At 37.1% G+C, this 25,689-nt stretch overlaps 1 protein-coding gene across 2 annotated transcripts in view; it reads left to right on the top strand.

Annotated features, from left to right (window-relative positions):
* SP4 (Sp4 transcription factor) overlaps positions 1–25,689 on the top strand; it is a 98,311-nt gene that overhangs the window by 57,126 nt on the left and 15,496 nt on the right. For both annotated transcript variants that reach the window (XM_017975264.4, XM_002751505.6), the window contains exon 5: positions 1,643–1,842. In XM_017975264.4, the coding sequence (XP_017830753.1) occupies positions 1,643–1,842 (200 nt within the window). The remainder of the gene's footprint in view (positions 1–1,642; positions 1,843–25,689) is intronic.

The raw sequence follows: 25,689 nt of genomic DNA, 5'->3' as shown, positions 1-25,689 counted from the left end.
GTTCTTGGGCTTTTCTTGTGGGTAGTTTTAATTACTAATTCAGTCTAGTTACTTGTAAATTTATTCTCATTGACTATTTGCTCTTGAGTCAGTTTTAGTATTTTGGTCAGTATTTTTCTGGGAATTCGTCCATCTCGTTTGAGTTACCCAAGTAATTGGCATAGAATTGTTCATGGTGTATTCCTTTGTAATCCTTTTTATTTCTGTAAGGTTGATAGTGATATCTCCTCTTTGATTTCTGATTCTAATAATTTGATTCTTATTTTCTTGGTCAGTCTAGCTAAAGGTTTATTAGCTTTGTTTACATTTCCCAAGAATCTCAATGCTTGACATTTATTTTGACCCTAAGAGGATTCTTCCCAGCCTCTTGGCTCACGTCTGTCTGGCAAACCAGCCAGCCTGTAGTTAAACTTTTATTTCCAGTGAATCTGTTAGTCTTCTCCCAATTATTTGTCTTTTGAAACAATATCTACTTTTTTTGAGAGTACCCTTAGGTTTGGACTTCTTCACATTGTCTTACAAATGAAGTCAGTTCCTTTGGGAAGAGATTTGGAGCTCTTTGTTTTATGGTGTGTTTCTGAGTCACAGCTTTTGAACTAGGAGTTGAGACAGTGGCTCGTTTCAGAGTGACAACCCTGCTTTAAGACCTGAGTGCTTGGTTGCAGAGACAGCAGTAGTCTCAGGTCTTCTTACATGGCCTCTCTCGGCTTATAATTTTGACTTTATGAACTATGAAAGGGCCAGGTTAGGGGCAGTGTAGACCCCAGCATTTTCATCATGCCACATACAAGGAAGAGCCTATGTCCCAGGGCTAAGGACTTGGTTCCGCTACACTTGCCTAGAACTTAGCAGCAGGTAACCAGGGGTAAGAGGAGAAATGCAGACATTTTGCCCTTCTTGGGGCTGTCGCCCTCTGACTAGGAGGTGGGAAGAATAGGAATCATATTCTTGGCTGCATCAGTCTCTAATATTCCTGTGTGTGGAGATGGGAAGAAGTAGGGAAGGAATGAGTCTTGGTTCATATAGCACAGACTCTTACTGTTCTTACCAAGTTCTGTGAAATTTTCTTGAATAAGTGTTTATTTGCTGTTATTTGCTTTTAGGACCATTTCCAGAGACTTTAAATAGTATTTTTTTGCTTTTTTATAATTTTCACCAGTTTCATTGGGAAACAGATCCATGGAACTCACACTGTCTTGCTGGAAATGAAACTCTGCACCTTAACACTTTGAACTGGATTTAGCCATCTTTTTGACATTTTAGAGAAGTTTCAAGTGTTTTGAAAGGCATAGAGAAATTTTTTTCCCAAATGAAGAGCCCACTATGGAAGGAACATGCAGTTCATAGTACAGCATAAACCGCCTGAGAGGAACACATTTTCATAGCAATTTGGTACACAGATCTGTTTAATTTTTTTCTTAATTGAAATTTTTCTGATTTTAACTACAGTTATGGCATCATGATCAAACTTATTCAGAGAAGCACTGAATAAGCCCTTTTTGTATTTACATAATACATGTAAATACAGAATACTTTTCCTTTTTGTATTTACATGTATTTAATTACCTTCTTTTTAATTTTTCTATAATTATAAGCCTACTATTTGGCAGTGTTATTAATGTTTGGTTTTTGTTTTTGCTAGAGGCAGTAATGAACCAGGAAAAAAGAAGCAACATATCTGTCATATTGAAGGATGTGGTAAAGTTTATGGCAAAACATCTCACTTACGAGCACATCTTCGCTGGCATACTGGAGAAAGACCTTTTATATGCAACTGGATGTTTTGTGGCAAAAGATTCACAAGGAGTGATGAGCTTCAGAGACATAGAAGAACCCATACAGGTTAGTTGGTTTATTTTAGGACATGCACTTTTTACTTATTTCTTCAGTGTTTCCATGAAAGTTTTAGTGATAGTTTAGCTATCAAATTGGAAATAGGCAAATGAAGGAGAAGTATTTACTTTAGCAATTATATGGAAGATGTTTAAGGTTAACATTTTTAACCTCATTTCTGAGATACATTTTACTTTACTTTTTATAAACTTTATCAGCATATTTACGAGACCTGGAATTTATTCCATTTGTTTATATTGTATTCTTAGCATGTTGAAGTCATATATTATTTTTCATAAGTGATTAAATAGGTGAAAGGAGAGTTGAATTGTGATCTTAATGGGATCCTTCATTAGTGTGTTTTAGGCTTTTTTTTAAACAAGTCCAGAAAATTCACCAAAATATCAAAGAATAGTATGATAAACATCTGTCTAACAACCCTCACTCCAAATGGGTTAATATATTTTCTGCTTTTTTTAAAAAAAAAATAAAGCAAAGCGCTTAAAAAGTAAATGTCATCTTTACAATTTACGCTTTCACCTTTCAAAGACAGCAGCGACTATAAATCTAATGTGTCTAAGTTTTACGTACACTTTTAATACTCTTACATGTATGATTAATGGATCTACATATAAAATATTTTGTGTATGTTGGGAAATGTTACAGTGTTGCAGAATTATAAATTTTACTTAGGTTTTGAGATCTATAAGTTTGTACATATATGTATTTGCATATATGTGTTTCCTTGAACTGCTATATAATATTCTATCACGAGTCTACAACAATGTATTAATTCATTCCCATACTGTTTGAGGTTATTGCTAGGATTTTTTTGTGTCTGTGCTATCACAAACTCAGTTGATGAGAACATGTGTGAGAAGTGAAATTGCTGGATCATAGAGAATGTATGTGTTTGATTTCGCTGGGTAATGGCTAAAGAGTCTCTATGGTGGCTATTATAATCTCTCCTTCACTAGCAATGACTGATAGTTTCCACTTTGTACTCACTGGCACTCAGTAGGGTCAGGCCTTGAAAGTTTTTGTCAAGCTATAATTGTTTATCATTTTTCAAATGTGCATTTTTTATGGTTATCCATGATATTAAGCATCTTTTCATGTGTATATTGGTCATTTATGTCTTGGTTTATTATTCTGGTTCTCATTTTTTTTTTCAGAAGCTTTCCTTTTCGCATTTACATGATTTATATGTTACAGTTTTCCCTTTCAGTAAAGGGTCTTTACTAGTCTTTAAGCTTTGTCGTACCCGTTCTCATGTGGAAGTCTTAGTCAAATATAAATCTTTTTTTTTTTTGTCTTTTGATTTTGGTTTATAAATTTTTCTTCGGCCCACAGTCATCGTGTCTTAAAAAATAATTTCTTGTCCAGGCGCGGCGGCTCATGCCTAGAATCCCAGCACTTTGGGAGGCCGAGACGGGTGGATCACAAGGTCAAGAGATCGAGACCATCTGGTCAACATGGTGAAACCCTGTCTCTACTAAAAATACAAAAATTAGCTGGGCATGGTGGCTCATGCATGTAGTCCCTGCTACTCGGGAGGCTGAGGCAGGAGAATTGCTTGAACCCAGGAGACGGAGGTTGCAGTGAGCCAAGATCACGCCATTGCACTCCAGCAACTGGGTAAAAAGAGAAAACTCTGTCTCAAAAAAAAGAGTAATAATAATAATACTTTCTTCTAATAGCTTAAAAGTTTTGTTTTTGTAAGTTTGATCCTTTATCAGCTCAAGATTCTTTTTGTTGATGGAATGAAATGAGGATATAATTTCATTTTTCTAATATATAGAAAGCCATTTCTTGAATAGCCCATTCTGTCTCTATTGATTGTCCTCTTTTACCTAATGTCTCCTTTAAGTGTGGTTCAGTTTCTGGGTTCTCTGTTTTGAAGCTTTTATCTGTTTGCCAGTTCCTACACCAGTGCCCTTACTATGTTAATGACTCTGGGTTTACATCAAGTCTTGACTTCTGGTTGGGCAATCAACCTACCTCTCTCCCCTCCCCTCTCTCCATTCCCCTCCCCTCCCTTACTTTCCCTCCCCTCCCCTTCCCTCTTCTTCCTTTTTTTCTTCCTTCCTTTTTTCCTTTCTTTTTTTCCTTCCTTCCTTTTTCCCTTTCTTTCTTTCTTTTCTCTTCTTTTTCTTTCGCCAGAACACCCACCCTATTTAGAATGTTTAGAATTTGGGACTCAGTATTTTATTATTGAATAAAGTAATTTAAATAAATTATTTAGTTATACTTTGCACTTTAAACCTGTACCAAGATACATGTGGGACAAAAGGAGAAATAAAACTGACATTTCTAAATCAGCTGCTATATGTCAACTATTTTGAATATATTACTTTATTTGATTCTAACAGCAGCACTGGCACCGAAATTAGCTCCATTTTAAGATTAGAAATTAGTATCTGCAAAGAAAAAATTATGAAATCTATTAAAAGTGATAAAGTTCTTTAATTTGATAAACACATAAAGTAGTAATACAAATGAGTACAGATTGAGTACCCCTTATCTGAAATGCTTGGGACAAGAAAGAGTATGGATTTCGGATTATTTTAGATTTTGCATGTACACAGTGCAGTACTTTGGGGATGAAACCCAAGCATGAGCATGAAATTTGTTTCATATATGCTTTATACATATAGACTGAAAGTGATCTTATACAATATTTTTAGCAATTTTTTGTGTGAAACAGAGTTTGTGTTAAGCACTTATGTGTGAATTTTTCTATTCTGAAATTATGCCAACACTCAAAGTTTCAGATTTGGAGCAATCTGGATTTTAGATTTTTGTATTAGGTATACTCACCCTGTGTTAGTATAGCATCACAATCCCTGAAAAAGTTAACATTATACTAAAGCTATGAATTTTAATTAAAAAAATAATAATTTGAAAGCTTTCTGTATAGTACTATACCACACCATTGATGTTGGCAAATATGATTGATTAAAAGTTAATCCCATTCCAGTTGTTGCTAACTGTTTTTGAAAAATACTGTGCTATTTATGTCTGTGTGAAAGGATGCAGTATTTCAACCCTGGATTAGCAGTGGGATAAGTTAGGGAAGCCAAGAAAAATTGCTGCTTTGTTTGATTTGGAACCTTACATTATGATTGCATCATTTTGTCTGAGAAATGATGAGTTTGTAAAATCCCTCTTTCTCACACATCCACACACTTGTACATATACAAAACAAATTTATTCAAGAATTTATATATACATATACTTCAAAACCAGGTATTAATGATTTAGGGCATATCTTTAAGAAAAAAGATTCACAACATTATCATCATCTATTGGATGGACAACTCATAATCCAATATACTTTAAGCTTACTTCCAGTGGTTCAAACATCTTAAATATATCATATATAAAATGGTTTAATTAAAACATTTTGACACTAAAAAATACTATTTAATATTATTATACCTAAAATTGTTACTTTTAAAGATTTAACATAGTAACTCCTGTTTATTAAATTTGTCTAAAAGAATATAAAAAATACATTTTGAAATAAGTATGGATTAATCATTTAATAAGTTGAAAGCCTTGACCATTCATAGCAAGAATTATGCTTTATTTAATGTCTAACCATTACTATAAATAGAAACTTATTGACTTGGCTATGAATGAATGGAGTTACTTTTATTCACCGCTGAAAATAATGATCTGTTAGCTTTTTAAAGAAAATTTAAAAGGTTTTCAAAACAATACATGGTTATTTAAAAGTGAAATCGCAGAAGAGCTTACTGTAATAACGAGACTCTTTGCCCCACCCTCTGTCCTGCTCCCCACAGAAAATCTTAGCTATTTTAACTATTTTTGATTTTTGATCTTCCTAGGATGATTGCTATTTATCTAAATCATATACTTAAACACTGTTACTTATCTATCAATATTAGGTACTATCTTTTGAGTTCTTGCATTTAGAATTGAGGATTTACTTCACTTTAAGATTCTTTTTTAAATTGCATTTTAGGTTTTGGGGTACGTGTGAAGAACGTGGAAGATTGTTGCATAGGTACACACGTGGCAGTGTGATTTGCTGCCTTTCTCCCCATCACCTACATCTGGCATTTCTCCCCATGCTATGTTTCTCCAACTCCCCACCCCCCGCTGTCCCTCCCTTATTTTCCCCCCTACAGACCCCAATGTGTGATGCTCCCCTCCCTGTGTCCATGTGTTCTCATTGTTCAACACCCACCTATGAGTGAGAACATGCGATGTTGGATTTTCTTTTCTTGTGTTAGTTTGCTGAGAATGATGGTTTCCGGGTTCACTTTAAGATTCTTTGGAAAAACGGTATGCACCCCAGACATTATCTCTTAACTTAGCACTCTTGTCTCTGATAAAGTTAGACAATGCCTTTTTATTTCTTGCATAGTCTTTTTCTGAAGTAATCTAGTTATTTCAAATTTTTAAGAACAATATCAATTCCATTCAAATTTTCTTTTTTACTGGAGCCTTCCATCTTTCTGATCAACATGAACTGATTCTTCTGTAGGTCTGTTGCATGGGTATTATCTTGAGATTTTTCTTCCCTTCTCTGTTGGTGTGGCTCTTATATTGGTTCTCAAGATCTCATGTTTTCATTTTTCTTGATCTGCTCTCTTTGTTGCTGGAAAACGTGCCAAAATGCTTCCTAATAAAAAGTATGGGGAAGTAAATTTGTCTGAAGAATTCTTTATTTTGTCTTGCTACTTAATTTGGTGGTTTGGCTAATAACAGTATTCTAGTTTGAAAATTATATTCTCTTAAAAACATTATTGTCACTGCTCTATTGTTTTCTTTCATCTGTTTGACCAGTAAGAGTTTTGTTATTTTTTGTTGTTTTTTTTTGATAGATGACCCGATTTCTCCCCTGCAACTTTATTTTTATTTTTAAATAATTTTACACTTAGAAAAGAGTTGCAAGGATAGCATAGAGTTCTCATCATTCACCAAGCTTTCTTCAATGCAGACTTTTTACATCATTACCGTACTTTATGAAAATTAAGAAATTAGCATTGTTAAAATCCTATTAGAATTACGGATTTTCCACCAATATGCCTTTTTTTTCTCCCCCAGGATTCAGTCTGGAATAACACACTGCATATATTTGTCATGTTTCCTTAGTCTCCTGTAATCTGTGACTTTTCCTAGTCCTTTCCTTGTCTTTTATCACCTGGACACATTTGAAAGTTAGTAGGTTCAGTATTTTTAGAATGTCCCTCACTTTGGGTTTGTCTAATGTTTTCTAATGATAAGTCTAAGGTTGTGAATTGTCATGGGAAGAATAGCACGTTAGTGCCTTTCTCATCACATCGTGAAAGTGGAGGTATGTAATGTTGACTTTCTCATTGTTGGTGATGTTAACCCTGAGGCATTGGTTAATGTAGGGTGTGCCACATTTCTTCACTGTAAAGTTACAGTTCCTCCCTTTCCATGTTTGTTAGAAGCAAGTCACTAAGTTCAGTCTACATTCAGGGGGAAGAGAATTGAGCTTTACCCCCTGAAGGGAGAAGTATTGAAGAATTTGTGGACATATGTTAAAACCACCACAATAATTACTATTTTAGAAAAATTTGGGGGGCTTTTTTACAAATACTCTTTTTAAAGAAAAATACTAAAGCTTCACTTTTAGCATTCCTTAGTGGATCTTGCCTGCAGCAGTTATTGCTATCATGTTTTAAAGATTGTTTTCTATTTTCCTTGTTCTTTGTACCACTTTTATTTTCTCCTCCAATTATTTAGTTATGCCATGTATTTACATTGGTATGGTCTCATGAGTATTTCTTATCTTTGGGTTACAATTCAATACTATCATGGCTTTTTGCGCAAATTGTTTCACCTGTGGCCATTGGAAGGTCTTTCACATTAGTTCCTATGTTCTTTTGAAGTACCTCTTTTGTTTTGTTTTGTTTTGTTTTTCACTCTAAGGTCACCTTTTAATCTGTGTTGTTCTGCAGATTTCGTAGTGATATATCTAAGAATAGGTTTTTATTCGTTGTGCTAATGAGTTGTACTCTGGGTTGCCCCTCTCTCTCCTGTCTCTCTTAGTAGACATATGTTGGAATCCCTAGGTTTTTGAGGTTTTTTTCAGTCTTACAGCTTTTCTCTTATACCTTCAGGTATTTCTGTTGAATTGCATTTTAATTTTCAATAGTGCATTCCATTGTTGTTGGTGGGTTTTTGTTTTGTTTTTGTTTTTTACTGCATCTTGTTCTCATTGTATGGATGCAGGTGCTTGCTGAAATTATTTAAGTTTTTTAATCTAGAATTTTATGTTTCCTCCAGGAGATTTTTTTTTTGTCTGTATCTTGCTTTTTCTAGTGTTGTAGGCTTTCCTGAATTGTCTAATGATTCTTGGTTTTTGTTCAAGTTGATGGTGGTGGCAGTGGTGGTGGCAGTGGTGGTGTTGGCAGTGGTGGCGGTGGTGGTGGTGGTGGTGGTAATGGCAGCGGCGGTGGCAGTGGCGGTCACGGTGGTGATTTGATAAAATCTTAAGTGAAAGATTTTGAAAACTTTATGAACTAGTGACGTTTTGTTTTGTTCTGTTTTGTTTTGTTTTTTGAGACAGGGTCTTCCTCTCTGTCACCCAGGCTGGAGTGCACTGACACAATCACAGCTCACTGTAACCTTCTCCACCTCCCAGGCTCAGGTGATCCTCCCACCTCAGCTTCCCTAGCAGCTGGAACCACAGGTGTGCACCACCAAACCTAGCTAATTTTGTATTTTTTTGTGGAGACAGAGTTTCTCAGTGTTGCCCAGGCTGGTCTTGAGCTCCTGAACTCAAGCGGTTCAGGCTGCCAAGGTGTTGAGATTATAGGTGTAAGCCACTGCCTTGGCTGAGCTAGTGAATTTTATTTTAGGCAACTGGGTGGGACTCTGTGTTGTACTGGAGGAAGCCGAATTACAAAAATACGATAATATGCTGTGTGACCATATTTCTTTAGATACACATCTTTAATATTTATTTATTTTTTTTATTGCATTTTAGGTTTTGGGGTGCATGTGCAGAACATGCAAGATAGTTGCATAGGTACACACGTGGCAGTATGATTTGCTGCCTTCCTCCCCTTCACCCACATCTGGCATTTCTCCCCATGCTATTCCTCCCCAACTACCCCCGTCCCCCGCTATCCCTCCCCTATTCCCCACAACAGACCCCAGTGTGTAGTGTTCCCCTCCCTGTGTTCATGTGTTCTTATTGTTCATCACCCGCCTATGAGTGAGAAAAGGCGGTATTTCATTTTCTGTTCTTGTGTCAGTTTGCTGAGAATGATGTTCTCCAGATTCATCCATGGCCCTACAAAGGACACGAACTCATCGTTTTTGATTGCTGCATAATATTCCATGGTGTATATGTGCCACATTTTCCCAGTCCAGACTGTCATCGATGGGCATTTGGGTTGGTTCCAGGTCTTTGCTATTGTAAACAGTGCTGCAGTGAACATTCGTGTGCATGTATCCTTATGGTAGAATGATTTATAGTCCTTTGGATATATACCCAGTAATAGGATTGCTGGGTCAAATAGAATTTCTGTTTCTAGGTCCTTGAGGAATCGCCACACTGTCTTCCACAATGGTTGAACTAGTCTACACTCCCACCAACAGTGTAAAAGTGTTCTATTTCTCCACATTCTTTCCAGCATCTGCTGTCTCCAGATTTTTTAATGATCGCCATTCTAACTGGTGTGAGATAGTACCTCAATGTAGTTTGATTTGCATTTCTCTAATGACCAGTGATGATGAGCATTGTTTCATATGTTTGTTGGCCTCATGTATGTCTTCTTTTGTAAAGTGTCTGTTCATATCCTTTGCCCATTTTTGAATGGGCTTGTTTGTTTTTTTCTTGTAAATCTGTTTGACTTCTTTGTAAATTCTGGATATCAGCCCTTTGTCAGATGGGTAAACAACAAAAATTTTTTCCCATTCTGTTGGTTGCCGATTCAATCTAATGACTGTTTCTTTTGCCGTGCAGAAGCTGTGGAGTTTCATTAGGTCCCATTTGTCTATTTTGGCTTTTGTTGCCAATGCTTTTGGTGTTTTGGTCATGAAGTCTTTGCCTACTCCTATGTCCTGTATGGTTTTGCCTAGATTTTCTTCTAGGGTTTTTATGGTGCCAGGTCTTATGTTGAAGTCTTTAATCCATCTGGAGTTAATTTTAGTGTAAGGTGTCAGGAAGGGGTCCAGTTTCTGCTTTCTGCACATGGCTAGCCAGTTTTCCCAACACCATTTATTAAACAGGGAATCCTTTCCCCATTGCTTGTTCTTGTCAGGTTTGTCAAAGATCAGATGGTTGTAGATGTGTTGTGTTGATCTGAGGCCTCTGTTCGGTTCCATTGGTCTGTATCTCTGTTTTGGTACCACTACCATGCTGTTTTGATACTGTAGCCTTGTAGTATAGTTTGAAGTCCAGTAGTGTGATGCCTCCCGCTATGTACTTTTTGCTTAGAATTGACTTGGCTATGCGGGCTCTCTTTTGGTTTCATATGAAGTTTAAGGTGATTTTTTTCCAGTTTTGTGAAGAAGGTCATTGGTAGCTTGATGGGGATAGCACTGAATCTGTAAATTACTTTGGCAGTATGGCCATTTTCACAATATTTATTCTTCCTAACCATGAACATGGAATGTTTTCTCCATCTGTTTCTGTCCTCTCTTATTTCATTGAGCAGTGGTTTGTAGTTCTCCTTGAAGAGGTCCTTTACGTTCCTTGTTAGTTGTATTCCTAGATGTTTTATTCTCTTTGTAGTCATTGTGAATGGCAGTTCGTTCTTGATTTGGCTCTCTTTAAGTCTGCTATTCATGTATAGGAATGCTTGTGATTTTTTGCACATTGATTTTGTATCCTGAGACCTTGTTGAAGTTGCTTATCAGTTTCAGGAGTTTTTGGGCTGAGACAATGGGGTCTTCTAGATGTACTATTATGTCGTCTGCAAATAGAAACGATTTGGCTTCCTCCTTTCCTATTTGAATACCCTTTATTTCTTTTTCTCACCTGACTGCTCAGGCTAGAACTTCCAGTGCTATATTGAATAGAAGTGGTGGGAGAGGGCATTCTTATCTAGTGCCGGATTTCAAAGGGAATGCTTCCAGTTTTTGCCCATTCAGTATGATATTGGCTCTTGGTGTTTCGTAAATAGCTTTTATTATTTTGAGATACATTCCATCAATACCGAGTTTATTGAGTGTTTTTAGCATAAAGGGCTGTTGAATTTTCTCAAAGGCCTTCTCTGCGTCAATTGAGATAATCATGTGGTTTTGTTTTTGGTTTTGTTTATGTGGTGAATTACGTTTATAGACTTGCATATGTTGAACCAGCCTTGCATCCCGGGATGAATCCTACTTGATCATGATGGATAAGCTTTTTGATGTGCTGTTGCAATCGGCTTACCAGTATTTTATTGAAGATATTGGCATCTATGCTCATCATGGGTATTGGCCTGAGGTTTTCTTTTCTTGTTGAGTCTCCGCTGGGTTTTGGTATCAGGATGATGTTGGTCTCATAAAATGATTTGGGAAGGATTCCCTCTTTTTGGATTATTTGAAATAGTTTCAGGAGGAATGTTAACAGTTCCTCTGTGTGTGTCTGGTAGAATTCAGCTGTGAACCCATCTGGACCTGGGCTTTTTTTGTATGGTAGACTCTTAATTGCTGCCTCAACTTCAGATTTTGTTATTGGACTATTCATAGTTTCGACTTCTTCCTGGTTTAGGTTTGGGAGGACACAGGAGTCCAGGAATTTATCCATTTCTTCCAGGTTTACTAGTTTATGTGCATAGAGTTGTTTGTAATATTCTCTGATGATGGTTTGAATTTCTGTGGAATCTGTGGTGATCTCCCCTTTATCTTTTTTATTGCATCTATTTGGTTATTCTCTCTTTTCTTTTTTATTAATCTGGCTAGTGGGCTGTCTATTTTGTTGATCTTTTCAAAAAACCAGCTCTTGGTTTTATTGATTTTTTTTTTGAAGGATTTTTTGTGTCTCTATCTCCTTCAGTTCTGCTCTAATCTTAGTTATTCCTTGTCTTCTGCTAGGTTTTGAGTTTTTTTTATTTTTCTCCTCTAGCTCTTTCAATTTTGATGATAGGGTGTCAATTTTGGATCTCTCCTTTCTTCTCATGTGGGCACTTATTGTATATATTTTCCTCTAGAGACTGCTTTAAATGTGTCCCAGAGATTCTGGTATGTTGTGTCTTCGTTCTTGTTGGTTTCTAAGAACTTCTTTATTTCTGCCTTCATTTCATTGTTTATCCAATCAACATTCAAGAGCCAGTTGTTCAGTTTCCATGAAGCTGTGCAGTTCTGAGTTAGTTTCTGAAATCTGAGTTCTAACTTGATTGCACTGTGGTCTGAGAGACTGTTTGTTATGATTTCCGTTCTTTTGCATTTGCTGAGGAGTGATTTACTTCCAATTATGTGTTCAATTGTCGAGTAGGTGTGATGTGGTGCTGAGAAGAATGTATATCCTGTGGACTTGGGGTGGAGAGTTCTGTAAATGTCTATCAGGTTTGCTAGTTCCAGGTCTGAGTTCAGGTTCTGGATATGCTTGTTAATTTTCTGTCTGGTTGATCTGTCTAATATTGACAGTGGAGTGTTAAAGTCTCCCACTATTATTGTGTGGGAGTCTAAGTCTCTGTAAGTCATTAAGAACTTGCCTTATGTATCTGGGTGCTCCTGTATTGGGTCCATATATATTTAGGATCGTTAGCTCTTCTTGTTGTATTGATCCTTTTACCATTATGTAATGTCCTTCTTTGTCTCTTTTGATCTTTGTTGCTTTAAAGTCTATTTTATCAGAGATGAGAATTGCAACTCTTGCTTTTTTTTTGCTCTCCATTTGCTTGGTAAATCTTCCTCCATTCCTTTATTTTGAGCCTTTGTGTATCCTTGCTTGTGAGATGGGTTTCCTGGATACAGCACACTGATGGGTTTTGGCCTTTTATCCAATTTGCCAGTCTGTGTCTTTTGATTGGTGCATTTAGCCCATTTACATTTAGGGTTAATATTGTTATGTGTGAATTTGATACTGCCATTTTGATTGTAGCTGGCTGTTTTGCTCATTAGTTATTGCAGATTCTTCATTTTGTTGATGCTCTTTAGCATTTGGTATGTTTTTGGAGTGGCTATTACTGGTTGTTTCTTTCTATGTGTAGTGCCTCTTCCAGGAGCTCTTGTAAAGCAGGCCTGGTGGTGACAAAATCTCTGAGTACTTGCTTGTTCGCAAAGGATTTTATTTTTTCTTCACTTATGAAGCTTAGTTTGGCTGGATATGAAATTCTGGGTTGAAAGTTCTTTTCTTTAAGGATGTTGAATATTGGCCCCCACTCTCTTCTGGCTTGTAGGGTTTTTGCTGAGAGATCTGCTGTGAGTCTGATGGGCTTCCCTTTGTGGGTAACTTGACCTTTCTCTCTGTCTGCCCGTAGCATTTTCTCCTTCATTTCAACCCTGGTGAATCTGACGATTATGTGCCTTGGGCTTGCTCTTCTTGAGGAATATCTTCGTTGTGTTCTCTGTATTTCCTGGACTTGAACATTGGCCTGCCTTGCTAGGTTGGGGTAGTTTTCCTGGATAATATCCTGAATAGTGTTTTCCAGCTTGGATTCATTCTCTTCGTCACATTCAGGTACACCTATCAAATGTAGATTAGGTCTCTTCACATAGTCCCAGATTTCTTGGAGACTTTGTGCATTCCTTTTTGTGCTTTTTTCTCTAGTCTTGCCTTCTCCTTTTATTTCGTTGAGTTGATCTTCGACCTCTGATATCCTTTCTTCTGCTTGGTCGATTTGGCTGTTGAAACTTGTGCATGCTTCGCGAAGTTCTCATGTTGTGTTTTTCAGCTCCATCAGTTCACTCATATTCCTCTATAAGTTGTCCATTCTTGTTATCATTTCCTCAAATTTTTTTTCAACGTTCTTAGTTTTTTTGCGTTGACTTAGAGCACGTTCTTTTAGCTTGTGGCAGTTTCTCATTACCCACCTTCTAAAGTCTGATTCCGTCATTTCATCACACTCATTCTCCATCCAGCTTTGTTCCCTTGCTGGTCAGGAGTTGTGATCCCTTGTAGGAGGAGAGGTATTCTGGTTTTGGGTGTTTTCCTCCATTTGCACTGGTTTCTTTCCATGTTTGTGGATTTATCCACCCGTCGTCTGTGTTGTTGCTGATTTTCAGATTGGGTCTCTGAGTGGACATCCAGATTGTTGATGATGAAGTTATTTCTGTTTCTTAGTTTTCCTTCTCCCAGACTGGCCCCTCTGTTGTAGGACTGCTGAGGTCCACTCCAGGCCCTGCTTGCCTGGGGATCACCTGCAGCAGCTGCAGAACAGTAAGGGTTGCTACCAGTTTCTTCTTCTGCTATCTTTGTCCCGGAATGATGCCCGCCAGATGTCAGTCTGATCAGTCCTATGTGAGGTGACTGTTTGGATACTCGGGGGTCAGGGAGCTGCTTGAGGAGACAGTCTGTTCTTTGTAGGAGCTCAAGTGCTGAGCTGTGAGCTTTGTTGTTCATTCAGAGCTTCTAAGAAGGTACGTTTTACTCTGCTGCAGCAGAACTCATAAACCCCTTTTTTCCCCCAGGAGCTCTGTCCCGGGGGGTTAGGGCTTTATTTATGGTATCCTTTGCATTGCTCCCTTTTATTTTTTTTTTCTCCCGGGCTGTCCTCCACAGCAAGGGGGCAGTCTAGTCACTGGCTGTAGAGGTTTTGCTGAGCCTTTGCTGTGGGTCCCCCCCTGCTGCGGCTCCACCCTGCTGCCGTTTGTATTTCCCTGCAGTACTGGTTATATGGGTGTGGTTAGAACTGCCACGGCAATGTTGGCCCGCCTCTGTAATGGCGGACTCTCTCTGTTATGGCCTTGGCAACAGCAGCAGACTACCTCCATAGGGGTGGAGTGCCTCGGTAATGGCAGACACCCCTCCCCCACAGAGCTGGGTCCTTGCGGTTTTAGCTGTGCTTGCCGTGAAACTCTCAACCCCAAGCGTTTCCAATTTCTGTTTGTTTGTTTTTGTGGGTATGGGACCCACCGAGCCTGATCACCTAGCTCCCTGCCTCAAAGCCCCCTTTTTTTTTAAGTTGAACGGTTGACTCCCTCCCAGGTGTTCCAGTCATCTGCTGAAAGGGCGCCGGGATCTGTGTGATTTCCCGTGCAGCGACCCACTATGCCAGCTGAAACAATGTGGCTACACGGGAATCTCCTGGCCTGCTTTATGTTTGAGTCCCGTTTAATCAGATGAATGGGCTAATCTGCCTTCCCGGATCTCAAATTGCCAGTTCAATAGGGCACCCAGACTAGTGTATTTTTTACGGAGAGCCACTGCGCTGTGGCGCCAGCCAAAACAACCTCGCTGGCCAAAACAGCCGCTCTGGCGACCCGTGGGGCTCCTTCACCTGGGAATGTCCTGGTCTGTGGGCAATAAAGTTCTGTCTGGAAATATGGCGTGCACTCACCTTCTGCGCTTTCACTGGTAGCTGCAATCTATTTTGCCCATTTTTTTGATAGTAGTTATGGTCTATATATGGACCTCAGTTTTCTGTTTTATGTTCCATGTCTCCCTCCCAGCAGATTGTCTTCTAGAATATATCCTCTTCCTTAACAATTTCTGTTCTAGGTTGCAGACATTTGATACAATCATTGTTTTGCTGATGGATTGTCTTTTTCTTCGTTATTGTATATTTAACCCTTTTATGTCTTTACTATTATTTTAATGGGTGTCTCAGTGGGGAAAAAATTAAACAGGTGTAATCATGCTGCTCTCTTAAACTTTAAAGGTTTACATTTCCCCAGGCTCAGTGGTGCACACCTGTAGTTCCAGCTATTCAGGATGCTGAGTCAGGAGAACTGCTGTGCTAGGAGTTCAAGGATATAGTGCCTGTGACCCATGGATAGCCACTGCACTCCAGATTGGGCAGTATTAGAAGACCCTGTCTCTTAAAAAAAAAATGTACTGTTAACTTGGAAATACTATAATGATATAACTAAATAAACAATGTCTATAATGAGGATGTTACATAGATATACACACTTGATGTGTTACATGTGTTAATATAGTATACTTTGTGAATATTTTATTGTGGATACTCTGCCTGCTTTCTGGACTGTTTCATTTGCCATTCATAATCTACTTAGCAGTAAGGCAACCAAGGGATGATTTTTGGTAGCTAGTGTTATAAGGAGGTTACATCTTTAACCATACCTCAAATTCTTTTTCACCAGCTAAGAAAAAGTCTTTTTCAAAAGAGTCCCTAAAAAGTATTGTGCAACTGCAATATAGGTTCTTTATAATATATGATGACTTAGTGTTTTAGCCAAGATATGATTTTATATAAAGTTAAATATATTTTTATCAATAATTATAACCAAATGTAGAAAACAGATTCTGTAAAATTAGTTTGGGAATGAAACTTCCATTTTTTTAATAAAAGAATATTTGATCAAAACAAAACAAATGAAACAGTAAACTCCATCAATTGCATTGAAGTTTTTTCCCAGAATTTTGTTGTTCTTGTTGTTGTTGCTGAGACCATATCACTCTGTCACCCAGGCCAGAAGGCAGTGATGTGATCATAGCTCACTGCAGCCTTGACCTCCTGGGTTCAAGCAATCCTCCCACCTCAGCCTCCTGAATAACTACAACTTAAAGACCCACACCACTACACCCAGCTAATTTTTTTTGTTGTTAAGATAGAGTCTTTCTATGTTCCCTAGGCTGGTCCTAAGCTCCTAGCCTCAAGTGATCCTCCCACCTCAGTCTCTCAAAGTGCTGGAATTACAGGTGTGAGCCACAGTGCCCATTCCCAGAATTTTCTTATATAATTGCTTTAATTAGTATATGAAATGGTCAAGACTGTTGCTCTTTGAGTCCACTGCTGGCCAGAATGGACCAACCTGTATACAACTTGGCTGTTACATTGACTACACTAAAAACTCTAGACAGGTTTACTTATTTTCTTAAGTATCTAAATGAGGACAATGAAAAGCAAACTATAGCAGGCAATCAAGAAATGAAATCAAAACTTGAATAATAGTGTGTCATATGTGTTCATTTCATAGAGATCTTTTTCTCTCCTTTGTCTCCCAGGTTTGACCCTGTGGGCACTGCATAGCAGGTACAGGTAGCAAACACTCTAATAGAAACCTCTTGCATCTAGCCAGAAAAAGCAAGAAAAGGGGTCCTTGTGGTCCAAAACCAGTTCCATTTGCAGATTACACTGAAGTAGTAGCAGCATAAGCACCAAAAACTCTAGAAAATACCTGTATCTCTGGCTAGAGGAACTAGAAAATGGAAACTGTCTCCCAACAAATCTGAGGGAAGACATTATTTTTTCGTCTTGCCACTTCTACTCTGAAGGTGGTCCCAGTCATAGTGTACATACTGAACATTACAGGAGCCCCCAGAAACTTGGGCTTTTCTAGCCAGAGGAACTAGAAAGAGAGACAGCTGGAGGTTGGAAAGGCATAGGGGAAATTTTGAGAGAGATATAGAAGATGTTCCCTAATTCTGTGTGTGAAGCAAAAGAAGTCCTGGGTTCAATCTTGCACTGGGCTCAACCTTGAACATTGCATGCACAGCACAGACAAAAAGAACCAGCAAAGGCCTCAAGAACTGAGCATCTTAAAAACCACCATCCAATTCTCAGCATGTGCTGAGCAGAGACAAAAAGCATAAAGCCTCTGGAAAGTGAATTAATGTTGGAACTGCTGCTCAAAGAGGGCAAGATGGAACTTTTAGTCTGAACCTAAATGGGCTGTTTGCCAGCTAAAACAAAAACATTCTCCAGAGAATTTTTAACAGGACCTAAAAATCTCTACAATATAACGTCCAAAATGTCCAGGATACAATCCAAAATGACTCAACGTACTATGAGTCACATAAAGCTGACACTTTCTTGAGAGAGAAGATAACAGATGTCAAGATGATCTAGATTTCAGAATTATCAGTTAAAACCTTTAAAGCAGCTCTTATAACCATGATCCATGGACTAAAGGTAAACATGATTGAAATGAATGAAAAGGCAGAAATACTTACAGGCCCAAACATTTCAGGTAAGGGGCACTTGACTTGTAATCTGAAAAAAACTGAGAAAAGGGAAAACAGAAACATGAAAAACAGACAATTTGGAAACAGATGATAAAATGACAGACTTAAAATCTAATCAAATAAACAATTACATTAAATGCGATTGGTATAAATTATACTAATCAAAAGGGGGACATTGTCAAATGACATTTTAAAAAAAAGGATCCAATTATATGCTATCTGGATAAGAACCCTACTTTAAAGAATATCCCAGCAGGATATGTATTTTGTTTAAGAGCACATGGAACATTCACAGAGTTAGACCATATTCTGAACCATGAAACACTCCTTAACAAATTTAAAAGAATAAGAAGCAGACTGGCATGGTGGCTCAGGTCTATAATCCCAGCATTTTAGGAAGCTGAGGCCGGTGGATCACCTGAGGTCAAGAGTTCGAGTCCAGCCTGACCAACATGGCAAAACTCCATTTCTACTAAAAATACAAAAATTAGCCATGCATGGTGGCATGCACCTGTAGTCCCAGCTACTTGGGAGGCTGAGACAGGAGAATTGCTTGAATCCTCGAGGCAGAGGTTGCAGTGAGCTGAGATTGCACCATTTCAGCCTTGACGACAGAGAGAGATTCCATTTGGGAAAAACAAATCATACAAGGTATGTTCTCAGATCATTGAACTAGAAATCAAGTAACAGAAATATCTAGGAAATCTCTATCTAGAAATCAACACATGGGTCAAGAAAAAGTTTCAAGGGAAATTAGAAAATATTTCCAATTAAATGAAAATACACCACAAAATCTGGGATGCTGGTAAAGCAGTGCTTAGTGGAAATTTGTAGCATTAAATGCTTTTCTTAGTAAAAAGGAAAGGTCTTCAGTAAATAATCTAAACTTTAACCTTAGGAAACTGGAAAATGAGGAGCCAATTACATTCAAAACAAGAAGTTAAGAAATAATAAAGAGTAGAAATGAAAAGAATGCTGTTCATAACTCTGCAACCTAAATTTGAGAACTTAAATAAAATGGACCAACTCCTTGAAAGGTACAAGCTACCAGTACTGGCTCAAGAAGAAATAGATAGCATGAGTGCTCCTCAGATTTGTGGCTTAAACTATAGACAAGAGAAAACTCGGGCTTTTATGGTTTCACTGACTAATTCTACCATTTAAGGAATGAATAATACCAAATTCTATAATCTCTTCTAGAAAATAAGGAATACTTCGCAACTTATTCTGTGAGGCCCATATTATAATAATACCAAAGGAAAAAACTTAAACCAGTATTGTAAATATAGTTGTCAAAATTCTCAACAAAATATTAGCAAATCCAGCAATATATTAAAAGGAAATAATGCATTATAACATTATAGTAGGGTTTATTCCAAGAACGAAAAGCTATTTGAATATTTGGAAAACTCAGTGTAATTCACCAATAATGATGAAAGAAGAAACAAAATCACATGACAGCAAATGTACAATAAATGTTTAGCAAAATTCTGCATTTATTTCTGTAAAAATTCTCAGTTGAAGGAAGCATCATTAACCAAGTAAAGGGCATTTGCAAAAAATATGCAGTTAACATCATACTTAATGAGGAAGGACCTATTGCTTCCCTGTAGAATCAGGAACAAGGCAAAGACATCTGATTTTATCATTCTTATTCACTGTAGTACTGGAATTTCTATGCAATGGAGTAAAGCAGGAAAATGTCATAAAAGACATATAGATTCTAATGGAAGAAATAAAAACTGTTTTTATTTGCAGATACCAGATTGTCTGTTTAAGAAATCCATGGTGCCTACAAAAAAGCTTTTTGAACTAGTAAGTGAGTTTGGCAAGGTTGCAAGAGACAAGATAAATGTTCAACAGTGAATTGTATTTCTACATACTAGCAATGAACAATTGGATATAAATAGTTTATAAAATCAGTGCCATTTGTAGTGTGATGAAAACAGTGAAACATTTTGCCATAAATCTAACAAAATATATGTAAGACATGTAAGCTGAAAACTAAAACATTGATGAAAGAAAGCAATGAAGAACTACATTCATGCAGAGTTACATATTGTATTCAAGGATTGGATGACCCAATATTATTTCCATGTATTTTCTACCCAAACATATCTACAGATTCAATATATATAATCCTTCTCATTCCATCAGCATTTTTTGGAGATAAGAAACTGATTCTAAAATTATATGAAAGACAAAACTATTAGAATAGCCAAAACAATTTCAAAAATAACCAAATTGGCTGATTTATGCAGCATAATTTTAGGTATTCCTGTAAAGCTAGACTAATCAACATTGTGTGGTTTTCAAGTACACATGGGTAGGTAAGACAGAAGAGAGTGTCCAGAAATTCCCCTCCACACACGGTGCAAAAACAGTTCAGTAGAGGAAAAGTAATCTTTTCAATAAATGGTATGGAAGAATTAGCCATATGAAAACAAAACAAAACAAAACAAAACCTTTGACCTACATACCTCATGTCTTTTATAAAAATTAACTCAAAATGATTCAGAGACTTAAATCCAAAACCTAAAACAACAAAGCTTTTTGAATAAAATATAGGACAAAATCTCTGCAACCTTGAGATAGGCTACAAGTGCTTTCACACAATCTCCAAAAGCATAGTCCATAAAAGAAAAATCAGCAAATGGGACTTGATGTATACTAAAAACTTCTGCTCTTTGGTGGATCCTGTTAAGAGAATGAAAACACAAGATACAGATTGGGAGAAGTATTTGAAAATCACATATCTCTGACAAAGTACTTTTATTCTGAACACCTTAAGAAGTCTTAAACTCAATGTAAACAAACAACATTTTTTTAGTGAGCAAAGGATTTGACACTTCACCAAAGAACATATACATGTGATAGAAAAGCACATGAAAAGATGTCTAATATCATCTATTAACAGGGAAATGGAAAATAAAACCAACAAAATACTACTGTATGCCTATTAGAATAGCTATAATTAAAAGCCAGAAGCATGAGAACCTGACAACTTCAAGGTGTAGAGAGGATGCAAAGCAATTGGAACTCTCATATATTGCTGGTGGGAATGCAAAATGACACACTGTCTTTGGAAACCATTTTGACATTTTCTTATAAAGATACAACTACCATGGGATCTAGCAAATCTACTCCTGGTATTTACCCAAGAGAACTAAGAACTGTGTTCACACAAAAAAGCTATGAGTGTGCACATGTGTGTGTGGCAGATTTATTTATTTATTACTTAAAATTGGAAGTAACCCAAATGTCCTTCAGCTGGTGAATGGATAAAAATATCTATACATTGGAGTACTACTCCCCAACATAAAGGAATGAATTATTAATAAACAGCCACATGGATGAAACTCAGATGCATTATGCTAAGTGAAAGATCTCAGAATCAAAAGACTGCATTATGCACAATATCATTTATATGATATTCTGGAAAAATCAAAATTATAAGGACAGAGAACAGATTTGTATTTTCTAGGGCATAAGCAAGGAGGAGGGAGAGTTCAACTACAAAGAGACACTACAAAGGAATTTTTGGAAGTGATAACAACTCTTCTGTATTTTTATTTTGGTGACGATTATGTGACTGAATGCATTTGTCAAAATTCATAGAACTCTATACCAAAAAATGAATTTTACTGTATATAAATTAAAACACAAATGTTAAAAAGTGGAAACAAACACATTTTGAGAGACTGCAATGTAAAAAGGGAGAGAGATTTACTATTTTATATTTTAAGAATTCAAAACAGTTTTATGTTACGCCTCTTGTGCATGCCTTAGTATCATGCAACACTTCTGTTAACTCTGCCAAGGATAATAGGATTTAGAGCTGAAGGGACTCCTTTTGTGCAACCCCATCATTTTATAGATAAGCAAACCGAAGACTCAAGAGGCTAATTGTCTTCCAAGGCCCTGAATGTAGTTCTTCTTGCTGCTTTCTAGATTTTCTCTTTATCTTTGTCTTTCAGCAGTTTGATTATAATGTGACTCCATGTGACTCTCTGCATTTAACCTACTTGGAGTTTAATTGAGCTTCTTGGATATGCAGATTAATTTTTTTAAAATTAAATTGGGGAATTTTTTGCCTGTATTTCAGATATTCTTTCTTTAAACACCTTGGAACCAATGAGTCTCTCAATCTGCGCTGAAAGATTCTGTGTGCATGTTGCAGCTTGCCTTCAACACTCAGCCAGTTATTTGACATCTCTGCCATAGCCTTCACTTTCTGCTTACCTAGGGCCTCAGGATAAGACACAGATTATTTAGGGCCTTCTCAGGCTATTCTGAGCAGGCGCATAGCCCTAAACATATGTGTGATCTTCTAGATTCCCCTGTATATGTCAGAGCTTTTTAAAGCTCTTCTGAATGTCTTAGCTCTCAGCTAGTTTTTCCTTTAAAGTGTTTTGGTTAGTCTGTTGTTTGTACCAATTATTATCCCACGTTTTGGGCATCCATGAAGTTAAAATACTTGCTTCCAATTGTTTTAGACAAACACGTGCCCTGCCTCACACCTGGGAGAAGGCATTTCATATGGGGCTACCTCAAAGTCAGATTAAATATGACAGTTTTATAAGTGGGGTCTTCAGGAAATGGTTATTTGGGAATTAGGCTTTGAAAGAACCCCAACTGTGTTCCACTCCCTCTGGTGGCTGCCAGATGGTGCCCAGAATTTACTATGTTGTTTATCAAGGCTGCCACAGAGCGGGGGAGTGGGAAACGAGACTAGTAAGTTAAAATACCACAAAGCTTGCTGTTCTTCCAGAAATTCAGCAATTTTTCTTGAATAAATACTTGATGGATTGCTGCAAGCCTTGATTAATAGCCAGAATCTGAAATGGTTGCTTTTGACAGGTTTTCTCCCGCATAAGTTTTTGTTGCTTCTATGAAAGAAAAAGGTTTAGAGGTTCTTCACCATGTTCAGTGACATCATCTCTTGTTTTTGCTCCTACCCCCTCTTTCTTTCTGAAGCATCATAGGGATTATTAGAATGATCCTGTATTGTGTTGATGAGTTCTCTTTGTGACATGTTGAATGATGCTGTCAGTGGCACATCCAGGAAATGTCTAATTCACAGCTGAGTTTTGGAATCTGGATCTTGGCATAGTCATCTATTTATAAATGATAGTTAAAACTATTAAAGTGGATTAAATAGCCTAAATAAAGCATGAATAATGAAATAACCAAAGAGCTTCTATATTTGAGTTGATAATGGCTACAGGAAAAAATGAAAAATCACTCATTATTCAGATTGGTGTCCCTATAAATTCATGGTCGTAAATCTCGACCAGTCTTTCAGAACTGCCCTATCAATCTTAGTCTTCTTTGTCAGTTTTCTTATTACCTTAATCATTATATAAACCTCTTTATGTCTTCTTATATCCCTTATCACTCCCCTTCAGCTTCCCCTTACTCTCAGTCTTCTGCTTCAAGAAAATTAAAGCACATGACATGACTTCTCTCAAATTATCATCTTCCCCCACTTATAACCAGCCTTCCTTATATGTGGATTCCACATCCTCAGATTCAGCCAACCAGAGATTGAAAATGTTAGGAAAAATAATAATCAAAATACAAATTTAAAAATACAGCATAACAACTATTTACAAAATAATCTAGAGATGATTAAAGTATATGGGAGGAATGGCCAGACGTGGTGGCTCACGTCTTTAATCCCAGCACTCTGGGAGGCTGAGGCCAGCAGTCACCTGAGGTCGGGAGTTCAAGACCAACCTGACCAACATGGTCTCTAGTCCTGGGACCAATCCTAGTGTATACTAAGGACAACTATCTACTTTTACCCACAGGTAAATGATACTGAAAACTTTAGGGTACTCATGAAAAGACTTTAGATATTGTAGGCTACGTAGGTAAGAGTGTAGGAGGGACTGATAGACTTGGGGTAAGGTAGGGGTGTTGATGGGTTTTTCAACTACTTGGCTCTCAGTTTGAATAACTAGAATCCTGAGACAGATTCAAAAATGAGTCCAGTTAACCCTTGAAGAACACAGAGGTGAGGCATGTCAACCCCAAGCATTTGAAAATTAGTGTGTAACTTTTGACTCCCCTAAAACTTAACTACTAAGAGCCTGCGGTTGACTAGAAGCCTTACTGATCAGTCAGTTAACACATATTCTGCATGTTAAATGTATTATAAACCAGATTCTTAAAGTAAGCTAGAAAAAAGAAACTGTTAAGAAAATCATAAGGAAGAACAAATATATTTACTATTCATTATGTGGAAGTGGATTTTTATAAAGGTCTTCATCCTTGTCTTCAAATTACATAGGCTGAAGAGGAAGAGAAAGAGTGGTTTTTACTGTCTTGAGTGGCAGAGGTGGAAAAAATTTAAGTATATATGGACCCACACAGTTCAAACCCGTGTTGTTCGAGGGTCAGCTGTACTTGAATGTGAGTTATATGTAAAAGTCTGGTTCCTTTCACTAAGAAACTGTATATGTGCTACACATAGACTTTTATCAGAAGTTATTCATTGACTGAAGGGTGTGTGCTTATGACTTAGCTATAACAAATGCCAAACATTTAAAAATGTCCCTGTAGTGGGTTGAATTGTTTCTTCCAAAAAGATATTGTTTAAATCCTAATCCTAGTGTCTGTAAATGTGACCTTATTTGGAAATAGGGTCTTTGTAGATGAAATGAAGTTAAAATGAAGCCATACTGGATTAGGGCGGGCCCTAAATCCAGTAGCTGATATCCTTATAAGAGGAGACAAGGGAAAAGGCCAAGCAAAGATAAGGGCAGGGATTGAAGAAGGGCAGCTACAAATCAAGGAATGCCAACGATTGCCAGCAGGCAAGAAAGCATTCTTCTCTAGGGTCCTTGGAGGGAGCAAGGCCCTGCTGACATCTTAATTTTGGACTTCTGACCTTCAGAACTGTGAGAAAATAAATTCATGTTGTTTTAGGCCACCCAGTTTGTGGTATTTTCTTATAGAAGCCCCAGGAAACTAATATATTACCTTAGTTTGCTCTTGAAATTAATTTTAATTTATAAATATGGCAGTATATTATCAAATGACAAACTTAGAAATAGTATTAGTAATTAACAAAGTATGTTTCATACATTATAGTAGTTTAGTTTTGAGAGCAATTTGAAAAACAGATTATAGGCAGAACTCTGATAGCTCGATAACTGACTCTTGGTAGGTGCTTCAGATACAGAAAACTTAAAAGATTGATTTATTCCACTTATCCATTCCAATCTGTCATTCCATTTGAGATCTCAGCAAATTTTTTCCAAAGGAAATTACTATTAAGAATATTATAATAGTAAGTAGTCTAATGTAGTTTCTAAATGTGAATATTATATTTAAATCCTTTTAAAAGACTACATTTTCTTAATGTGATGAAGCATGGTATTCTCTCAGGTAATGTAGATAAAAGAAGCAATATTTTTCTATGCTCAGTTTATTAAAAAATTTTGGGGATACATTGAGATTTTCATGAAGAAATAAAATTTGGAATTTATTCTTGACTTATTTTGGATACTTGTAATGAAGATGTTTATGTATCTTGAGCTATATAATAGGTCAGCTGTGATTTGTTGGACTTTAATTTTTTTATAAGTTTATATCCTATGTGACTAGATTAGTTTTCTATTGCTGCCACAACAAATTACCACAAATTTAGCCACTTAAAATTACACACATTTATTACCTCATAGTTTCTCTAGATCAGAAGTTCAAGGAGCCTCAGCTGGATTGTCTGCTCAGTTTCTCACATAGCCAAAATCAAGGCATCAGCAGGGCTGCATTTCTTACTGAAGGCCCTGGGGAGAAACCTGCTTCCAAAGTCATTC

This window comes from Callithrix jacchus, chromosome 11, assembly GCF_049354715.1.
Source record: "Callithrix jacchus isolate 240 chromosome 11, calJac240_pri, whole genome shotgun sequence".
In the NCBI taxonomy this organism is placed as follows: domain Eukaryota; kingdom Metazoa; phylum Chordata; class Mammalia; order Primates; family Cebidae; genus Callithrix; species Callithrix jacchus.
The sequence above is the reverse complement of the archived record's forward strand: the minus strand, read 5'-3'. Positions and strand labels throughout refer to the sequence as shown.